The sequence below is a fragment of the Podarcis raffonei genome, chromosome 2, assembly GCF_027172205.1.
Source record: "Podarcis raffonei isolate rPodRaf1 chromosome 2, rPodRaf1.pri, whole genome shotgun sequence".
Taxonomy (NCBI): domain Eukaryota; kingdom Metazoa; phylum Chordata; class Lepidosauria; order Squamata; family Lacertidae; genus Podarcis; species Podarcis raffonei.
The window spans coordinates 63907336-63918143 of NC_070603.1; the positions used below are offsets into that span (position 1 = coordinate 63907336).

At 41.8% G+C, this 10808-nt stretch overlaps 1 protein-coding gene across 1 annotated transcript in view; it reads left to right on the top strand.

The window, feature by feature from the left end:
- SMIM3 (small integral membrane protein 3) overlaps nucleotides 1-10231 on the top strand; it is a 30733-nt gene extending 20502 nt beyond the window's left edge. The window contains exon 2 of the mRNA XM_053377040.1: nucleotides 9069-10231. Within this exon, the coding sequence (XP_053233015.1) occupies nucleotides 9069-9259 (191 nt within the window). The 3' untranslated portion in view covers nucleotides 9260-10231. The remainder of the gene's footprint in view (nucleotides 1-9068) is intronic.
- Nucleotides 10232-10808: the final 577 nt, after the last annotated feature.

Below are 10808 nucleotides of genomic sequence, written 5' to 3' on the forward strand. Positions count from 1 at the left end.
CAAACAAGAACAAGAAAATCTGCAGAAGGGGCATAGAAGAGACTTAAGGGCCTCGGACATAAGATCACCAGATTGATGGACTGGATGCAATGGTTAGAAAGGACTGACATAACCCGAGACCAGGAACAAGGGACGTTGGATAAAAACTAGAGAAAAAGAAAAAGTCTATAAAAAGAAAAATTTCTTTCTATTTTTGGAATTAGTGTAACACTAATGAAATATCAGGGATTATGCTGGAATGGAACTAATTGGCTTTAGTAAAAAGTATTTAAGGAGTTATGTAGAAATATGGCTTAAAATTTGAATTTTAAGACTTTTAAGGCAAGATAAGGTTAAAGAAATTAATGTAAATTGAACAATAGAATATAGCAAAAGATGGAAAGGATATGTTGAGTTAATAAACAAGATAGACTGTTAAGATAAATTATTTAAACAAAAATTGAGAAATATGGGAAGAATTTGCTGAAACAACGAATTAAGCTAGAATACAAAAAGGGAGGTGTGAGGAGGTCCAAGAAACAAGCAAATGAAAAGATGCAATATGGGATTAGTATTCTTTTTTCTTGTTTTTTCTTTTTGTATTTTCTTTTTGACATATTTTTCTGTTGTATTTTTCTGTTCTTTTTTCATACTTATGTATTTTTGAAACTTTGAATAAATATCATTTTTTAAAAAATATATAAAGTTGCTCTCATAGAACTTACTACATTTTTCTAAATTATGCTGACACAACAGGTTGATAGAGTAATCATAATTGTAGTGTAGCTTATACAACCACCTTGACCATGCTTATATTCTTAAGCAGAGAAGTGGGCCGTGGTAGTCAACCAATATAGATAACTGTACTATATTAGGCTGTCCCTAATATGCTTTGAAGGGATGCGGGTGGCGCTGTGGGTTAAACCACAGAGCCTAGGACTTGCTGATCAGAAGGTCAGCAGTTCGAATCCCCTTGACGGGGTGAGCGCCCGTTGCTCGGTCCCTGCTCCTGCCAACCTAGCTGTGCTGGTCCCGGGGGGAGGTTACCGTGAGGCGTGGTCAGAATCCGGTCCTGGGTCGAGGGTCTGGAGACTGTCCACCAAGGGCGAAGCGGGGTCCAAAGCAAGGAGCCAGGCAAGGTCGGGAACTCTGGAAGAACAGGCTGGGTGCTGGCAGAAACAGGTTTCCCGCAACCTGGGACCGGGCTGACTGGCCTTTATCTTCTCTGAGGCCAGGGGCAGTCCCGGCCCACAGGTGACCCGCCTCTCCTGGCCTTAAGACGAGCACTCCTCTTGAGAGAACCCAGTTCCCTCTGCCTCTCTGCCCTGAGCCTCTGCAGCTCAGGAGAGGCTGGAGGGTTACTGGACCCAGGGGGAGGCTCACCTTCCCCTGACAGGGCTGGGAGAGGCGCACCTGTAGGCAATGGGTCCTCAATCACCTCCGGAGCCAGAGTGGATTCATCTGGTGTCTGCTCCTGAGGATCCAGCACAGGTGCAGGCGCTTCAGATTCAAGGCACTGCCCCGGCTCAGCTGGCCCTGGAGGCGGGGACTCCTGTGCAGGCTGGGATTCCTCCGGTTCAGCCTCTGAATCAGATTCCCAGGCCATCACACCAGCAGTTCGAAAGCACATCAAAGTGCAAGTAGATAAATAGGTACCGCTCTGGCGGGAAGGTAAATGGCATTTCCATGTGCTGCTCTGGCTCGCCAGAACTGGCTTAGTCATGCTGGCCACATGACCCGGAAGCTGTACGCTGGCTCCCTTGGCCAATAAAGCGAGATGAGTGCTGCAACCCCAGAGTCGTCCACGACTGGACCTAATGGTCAGGGGACCCTTTACCTTTAATATGCTTTGAACCACCCCGTTTATGTTCTGAACCACCCTGTGTTCTTTGGATGAAAGGCAGTACAGTGGAACCTCAGTTCCCAAACGCCTCCGTTCTCGTACGTTTCGGTTCCCAAACACCGAAAGCCCAGACGTAAATGCTTCCATTTTCGAATGTTTTTCAGAACCCGAACATGAGACGCGGCTTCCACTGAGTGCAAGAAGCTCTTGTAACCAATGGGAAGCCGCGCCTTGGTTTTTGAAAGTTTCAGAAGCCGAACAGGCTTCTGGAATGGATTTTGTTTGGGAACAGAGGTTCCACTGTATACAAATTTAGTAGTAGTAGTAGTAAGTAGTAAAAGTAAATGACCCCTGGATGATTAAGTCCAGTCAAAGGTGACTATGGAGTTGCGGCGCTCATCTCGCTTTCAGGCCGAGGGAGCTGGCATTTGTCCACAGACAGCTTTGGGTCGTGTGGCCAGCATGACTAAACTGCTTCTGGCACAACAGAAGAACATGACGGAAACCAGAATGCATGTAAACGCCATTTACTTTCCTGCCGCAGCAGTACCTATTTATCTACTTGTACTGGTGTGCTTTTGAACTGCTAGGTTGGCAGAAGCTGGGACAGAGCAATGGGAGCTCACCTTGTCGTGTGGATTTGAACTGCCAACCTTCCGATCAGCAAGCCCAAGGGACTCAGTTGTTTAGACCACAGCGCCACCAGCGTCCCTTTTTACTACTAGTAGTAGTACTAATACTCCCTAAACAGGTGGCTGTTAATGTTAAAGAACCTAACATTGTCAGGTTCTGGATTTCAGGGCAGTATATAACATAAAACCAATACAATAAAAACAAAAAAATAAAAATAAAAGCAGCATTTAATAATGTATCTCCACCACAGTGACTAACCAATTTCTAATTCTTTTCCAAAACAATTGCATTAGTCCACCACATCAGATAATTATTTTCTTGAATGTGTTTTAAGGAACAGACCTTTGAAGATTTTCCAGAGAAGTAGCAAAAACAACAAAGCCTCTTGGAACATCTTAATTATTATGGCACAAGCTTTTGTGACACGAAATCCACTTTACCAGATTCTAATGGGTTCTAATCCATGAAAGCTTATATACAACAAAAGCTTATGCCATAATTAATTTGTTAGACTTCAAAGTGCTGCAAGCATTTTTCAGCATAATCCTATGCAGTTCTTCTCAGAAGTAAATCCCGTACCTTCCAACAAGCCACAGAAGAAAATTGGGACTAGCATCTTTTGGGGCTGAGTCATGTGACACATGTCTTTCCCTAAGAGAACCATAGACTCAAAAAACCGTAGAGTTGGGAGGGTTCCCTGAGGGTCAACTGGTCCAACCCACTGCCATAAAACTCACCCTGCCAGGGCCGGTTTCCTGAGGCTCAGAGTGCACACTTTCTCCTTAAAGCCAGCTGCCTACGGGGAACGCAGCCAGTTAGAGGTGGAGATGGCATGTGGAGGGAGTCCAAAGGCCTGGGTATACTCCAGTTAGACTAAGAAATAAGGGGTTTATTGCTTGCTACTCATTAGATGCATGATAAGACAGACTGTGAGGATTTAACTCTCCTTTTCCTCCAGGTCAGCTCAATATATTTTGCCACCTGAGGCAAAGGACAAGATGGCGTCCTTTCCCAAGGTACCTACAGAAGCCAATTGGGCTGGCAGTGGAATCTTATTCCAATACTGGTGAAAGGAAAGGGTCTTCTACTGCATTTGTGGGCTAGTGTGGTGGTTACAGGGCAGTGCACATGGCACTCACTGCTCCGGCCACTCTGCCCACCTCAGTATCAGCCACCTGAGGCAGCTTCCTCAGTCAGATTTATAGTTGTACCTTGGTTCTCAAATGTAATCCATTCTGGAAGTCCATTCAACTTCCGAAAATGTTCAAAAACCAAGGCACGGCTTCCGATTGGCTGCAGGAGCTTCCTGCACTTAATTGGAAGCCACACTGGACATCCAAAGAATGTTAAAAAACCAGAACACTTACTTCCTTGTTTTCAGTGTTCGGGAGCCAAAACAGGTGAGTACCAAGGCGTACAAGAACCAAGGTATGGCAGCACTCCCTGGCCTCCTCCTCCTAGAGTCAAACTCTCTAAGGAATTGGAACTCCCTTCCATTATCTTTTTATCATTCTGTGGACGTTTTCAGACGGTCACTATTTTTTTTAAAAAAATAAAAATACAATCACATGGTTTTTCTGTTTGGAGACAGATGGGATGGACTTCCTCGCAATACTTTTGGAGTGAGTGGCGCAGAGAGCAGCTAGAGAGCAGCCAATTGACAGAAATGCCTCTCCAAGTTCAAATGATGTTTAGAAGAGAAAAGAGTGTGGCTCTGAGATTCTGGGGAACACTTTTTTTAAAAATGGCTTTACATTTCACTTGGTACAACTAAGCCCTGGTTCCCCTAATAGACCAGCCTCCACTGACTTTAATCAGGGAGTAGGAAGAACGGAGAATAGAAAGAAAGCATCGAATTAAAATGCTAGAATTCAACCATGGCAAATCATTGTTTGTAATCATGTTTCAAAGACATCCTCTCAGTTAACAATGTATACTAATAACTTGGGGAATTCTCAGTGACAAGGAGCCCTAATTTTGCACATATCTATAAATCCCCTATTGCAGCCCAGCATTAAAGGGGATTTGGAACATTCTGTATTCCCCTCACAGCTTTGTTTTGTCAGGAACTGAGCAAAAGATGGTTTCCCAACCCAGATATGCATTTTTCAGAGGTTTCTGCTTAGCTGCGTATGTTATTAATTAGACAGACAGTGCTGCCAAAGGTGGCCATTGTCAACATTTCATTAAAGCCTTTTTCAAAGGGAAGCTGAGTGCATCTGCTTTAGAAATAATGGGTTAGTTCATTTTCCAACTCCCATGGCATTTTATAAGAAACGTCTGCCCAAGTCAGAAGTCTGTTAAAGCATTTTGTAAAAAAAAATATGGAACAACAGGACTTTGCAGAAAACAAAATTCTCATGAATTTTACTTTTAGCCCTTTGCCAACACTTTCCTTAATCCAATCACAGTGGAGTGATCATCTCATTTCCTGAAAAGGCCTTGTGTGCATGTGTTGAGGGGAGGTGGCCTTGATATCAGAGTTTCCTTGTTTACTACTTTTGAGTCCCACCCCCCACATCATAGATGTGCGGTTGGTCTACAAATGCAAAGTTGAATGAAGGGAGAGGGCTATAGCTCATTGGTACAGCATAGCTTTACCAACCCCTTAGTATGTCTATGCCTGTAGACCTCTTGTACGCTTCTTGTCAGCAATGATCAGATGAGATGCCTTTCTTTTTTTAAAAAAATATAGCAAATGCGTCAGAGATGCGCAAGTTTCAGATCATTCCTTACTCAGGTGAACAACGTGCATGCAAATAGACACCTGTGGGCTCAAAGTGCCCCTGATCCTTCCCCTAACTACCTATCCAGAGAACAAACACTGATCAACAATTCTGAGCAACCAATATGCTATAATGAGCATAATGAGATTTACTGTGAAATTTTGATGTTTAATAGAACACACTTTTATAATCCATTTACTAACAGGTCTTGCTTCAGAAGCTAGAACAGGACAAGCTATTGGAATTAATGAATTAATGACATATCACAGACAGAGAAAATCCCTCAGTAATGGGACTGAGAGAGAACCCTCCAGTTTGAGAATAACACGAAAAGCTGGAGGGCTATTGTCTTCCAACACCACACACTTTTCACATTAGTGTTGCGTAAGGAAGCTCTTAACTCACAGAACTCCTGGTTCCAAAGATAGATGCAACATATTTATGTAACTAAGCAGTCACTAGCCACAAGGGTCAAATACATGCCTTCACATTGGCTGGCTGACCTATCCGCTGAGAGCTGGCCTGAGGATGGGGATATTGTGAAAGCAGAGCACATTTCTTCATTTGCTCTCCTGCTCTCCAAGAACATCCCTGTGTGCGATTGCCGGATGGAGAAACTATTGTTTTAAAACTAAATGCTGAAATAAGACTCTCAGGAATGGACTCTATCTACCACAAGCATGAACCACTGCTGTTATTCCTTTCCTTCAGGAAGGAAAAACAATAATACTTTACAAGACTCCAACATAAATATTTTCAGTACAAGCAAGGAACAGCTGCACCATGGGTCACCAGCCTTTGGGGACTCAAGGGACATTTGCAAAACAAAATAGACCACAACCAAGCATATATACTACAACCTATCCTTTTGGCTACAAAAGCTTAATTTCAGTGAGGGGAGAAGAGTCTGCTGAGCACAAGGGAAGGACTTTGCAGGTGCCCATGGATGCCACATTAGCAATACTTGTTCTACCTTCTAAAAGTTGTCTTAAAACTATAATCTAAGACTCCGCCATTGCCTTGCAATTAAGCAATTGGATGCCGAGGAGATTTTAAAGACATGGGCTACTGGATGGTGGCTAAGGCTAAAAAGCACAAATTAACGATGGCGAGGAAAGAAACCATGCTTTTTAATGCATGCCAGTGAAATGAAAGATTTTTAGGGTTCCGAGGCTGAACCAAAAGACTCATCCATACTGGCAAGAAATACAGGCAATTGCTGTGTGCAAAGCAATAAAAGATTTAGGAAGCAATGGAAAAGTCACTCGGGGTGATGAAAGACTTGCTCTTTCATGACTGCCAAGAAATCAATTCCCCTTTCAAAATCTGAAAAGGGGCGGAGGGTAAGGGCTGAGAGTGCAGCTGTTCATCCTGATTTTAGCTGGAGGATGAACAGAAAGCTGAATTTAATTCTCAAAAATATTGGCGGTGGCAGTGGGGGGTGGAGATCTATTCTAAAGGAATCACTAGTGTGTAATAAATACTGCTTCATGTGAAGTGCCTGGAGAACTGCCTAATCAACAAGGGAATGCTAAAGAACAACAACTGCAAAAATAAGGTTTCATGCTTGACTGAAGCTATGACCATCTTTTCTGTGAGTCCTGGAAGACCTGCTCCCTGCCTTGCAGGCCTTTTTCCACTTGGCCTGGGAGGGCAGGACCTCTGACTGACTCCAGCTACAAAAACTGAGGCTGCCGAACAGACTCTTGGGCTCAGTATTGTTTGGGGGGCTTTGTTCAGGTGTGTGTGCTGCTACTGATATTATTAATTTTTAGTTGAAAACTTATTATGATTTGTGTTGAAATTAATTTGGTTGTGTCCTTTTTGATGTTTTATTTATTGTTTATGCCTACTTTTGGTTATGTTTGTAATGATGTATTTTTTTCATGTTGCAAGGTGCCTTGGGCATGGTTTGAACAAGGGAAAGGTGGTATACAAATAAAATGATGCATGTATAGAATCACAGAATTGTAGAAACACCCAGGGTCATCTAGGCCAACCCCCTGCAATGCAGGAATCTCAGCTAAAGTATACCTGAAGGAGGGTCTCCACCCCCACCGTTCAGCTCCAAGGGCCTTCTGGCAGTTCCCTCACTGCGAGAGGTGAGGTTACAGGGAACCAGGCAGAGGGCCTTCTTGGTAGTGGCGCCCGCCCTGTGGAATGCCCTCCCTATCAGATGTCAAATAAATAAACAACTATCTGATTTTTAGAAGACATCTGAAGGCAGCCCTGTTTAGGGAAATTTTTAATGTTTGAAGTTCTATTCTGTTTTTGATGTTCTGTTGGGAGCCGCCCAGAGTGGCTGGGGAAACCCAGCCAGATGGACGGGATATAAATAATAAATCATCATCATCATCATCATCATCAACAACAACAACGGCATCATCATCATCATCATCATCATTATCATTATCATTATCATTATCATTATCATTATCATTATCATTCTTATTATAGCATCCATGACAGATGGCCATCCAACCTCTATTTAGAAACCTCCAAGGAAGGAGAGCCCACAAACCCCCGAGGGAGACTGTTATGACCATATATATGAAATCTAAACTAATACAATCTATGCTATTGCAAATGAAAGTACCAATGCAAGGTGCTTACTCTGATGCTTAAAGCCATAAACAGCTTGGACCCAAATACCTGCAACTTCATGTCTCATATCAACCTGCCTATGCTTTAACGTCATCAGATGAGCTCCTCCTAGTGGCCCTTGAGTGAGGGACTGGGACAGAGCTATTTCAGTCAGAGGTGGGTGCTTGCGTGCAGAAATCTCTCCCTGTGGAGATGTGCCTGGCCTTAAGCAGAAGTAACAAATTGTCAAAGAACCAGGAGGGGAAGTTGAGGGATGTCAAGGGGTGGGGGGAGTTTTGTTTTAATTTCTATCTTCTTTGTTTATATGATAAATGTGTTGAATACTAAAATGTAAAATCTAATATTTTGTTTAATTTTTTAAAAAGAAATGTGTCTGGCCTCATTTGTTTAAAGTGTCAAGCAGCTGGACAAGAAGATGCATCAGTGCATTCTTAATTGACTGTTATTTTATGGATTTTATGTTTTCCAATTAAACTTTTATTGCACTAGCCACAGGCCATGGCATCATTCAGAAGGACAACAAAAACAACAACAATAACCATAAAAATCATTGGGCACCACACATACAATAAAACCACAGTCACGGCTACTAAAATTATTTGTTGCATTAAATAGAATAGAATAGCAGAAGATTCTCAGGTAAGATGTGCCAAATTAAATATCCGAATCCCCTTTGCAGTTAACTGCTATTTCATCTAGTTCCTTCCTCCTGATCTTCTTAGCTGCCAGCGCATAGAGTGCTACTTTATGGATTTTATGTATTCTTACCTCCTTGATTTTGTTGTTAAACTGCCCTCTGAAAAGAGCAGCATGCAAATAAAAAAAAAATCTGAAGTAGAGAGGAGTAGACACCACAGGAATATATTTAGGTGCAGTGGAATGAAATTCATGTTTTAACAAAGCTAAAAACGTTGGTGCCTTAGCTAATTGTGTTATCAGGGTCGAAAGAAGAAATAGGGTCTGAAAAGAAGGTTTGAGATTTACTGCATGCAATACATTAAAAGAAAACGTGATGAAGATGATGTATAGATGGTACATCACACCAGTTAAGTTAGCAAAAATGTATAAAGTCAGCAATAAATGTTGGAAATGTAAAGAAAAAGAAGGATTATTTTATCATATGTGGTGGGAATGTAAAAAGGTGAAATGCTTCTGGGAGATGATATATAATGAGTTGAAAAAAATGTTGAAATACACTTTTATTAAAAAACTGGAAGCATTTCTTTTAGGTATTGTTGGAAATGATACAAACAGGAAAGATTGTAAGTTGTTTTTATATACAGTAACAGCAGCAAGAATATTATTGGCCCAAAAATGGAAGCAAGAAGAACTACCAACATTAGAAGAATGGAGGATGAAATTGATGGACTACGCAGAATTAGACAAGCTAACAGGAAGGATCCGAGACCGGCGAGACCAGAGGTTTACCGAAGACTGGACTAAATTTACTGAGTATCTTGAAAAGTATTTGTGATGATCAGATTATGTTTGTAGGACTACAAGAAGTTCTGTGAGGAGTAATTTAAGAAATATATTGTAAAAATGGAAAGGGAGAAATGATTAGCTAGAAAAGGCAATATTAAGTTAAGAATTGCAGGAGAAATAATCAAGACGGAAGGCTATCAGAGATGCTGAAGGAAGTCCAAACAAGGACATATGTATAATAATTTGTGTGGTATGTCTTTAAAATTTTTGTATGCTCAAAATTAATAAAAAGTATTATTTAAAAAAGAAAGAAAGAAAGAAAGAGGGTCTCTGTTTGTAGAGACTGCAAAAGTCACATCAGGGACGTCAGCACAGGAGTTAAAAAAGCATGTGCGATGTGAAAGAGAGCAGGACTAGACGCTGTGTTGTTTAGCCAGTCCTGGTTGTAGAGTTCTAGTCTGATCACAGTGAGCACTTAGCATTCATATCCATCCTTCAGACATGAAGGAGTAAAACAGAGAGAGAGAGATCTGTATATACCATCATAAACTGCTCTTATCCAATCCAACCATCTAGTGGACATCCTAGGTAACTGCAGGAATTCTCCAAAGGAAACCAGAGCTTCCACACAACCCAAAAAAATGCAGTGCTCAACCAAATATTACCCCTTTATGTGTAAAACTCCTTCAAGCCCCACTTCATTATAACTATTCCATCACACCATCCCTACATAATGGATATTGTCTAGCAGCAGAGGGTATTGCGGCCTCCTGTGGCAGTGAGTTCCATTGTTTAACTGTTCGCTGTGTGAAGAAGTACTACCCGCTGTCCTGAATTTCAAAGCATTCAGCTTCATTGGATGGTCCTGGGTTCTAGAATTATGACAGAGGGAGAAAAAGACCTCTATCGTGTCCCATCTTACATGCTATCTCCCTCCCCTCAAATTATAAAGTCAGAAATGTAATGTTTTCTCATAGGGAAGTTTCTCCAGTTGTGACAAGAAATTTTCCACACCGTGTACCACCTGACCTTCCTACGCCTGTGCTCCAGCCTTTGCTAAATCTTTTCAAGTTCTACAGTATCCTTTTGGAAGTGAGGTGACCAGAACACAGTATTCCAAATGCAGTTGCGCCATAGGTAATATAGTAGTGCTATGATATTGGCAGTTTTGTTTTCAATTCCTTTCTGGAAATTACAGTATATGAGAAAATATCCACAGGCTTGAAACTCACACCCCCACCCCCCAATTCTACACAGTCTCTGGTCTGCTTCTCCCATTTCAAACAGGCAAACAGCATGCCGAGGCGGAAACAAAGGGCTCAGTGCAAATAATAGGTTGTACCTATAAGCATCAGACATGAGACAGAAATGGTAACCAGTGGCTCTTAATCCATCGTGCCTATTAGTCTAGTGTCACCAGTGTTGTAATTAGAACAGAAAGTCAGAGGTGAAATGAAGGTAAATTGCCAATTACCCGTTGTTCCAGAAAATGAAGTTTCCACTTATCAATTTACAGGCAAAGTGCAGCTCTTCGAATTTCTAAACACTATTGGATGATTAGACAGGCTTGCCAAACTGAGACATGATCATTTCAACAT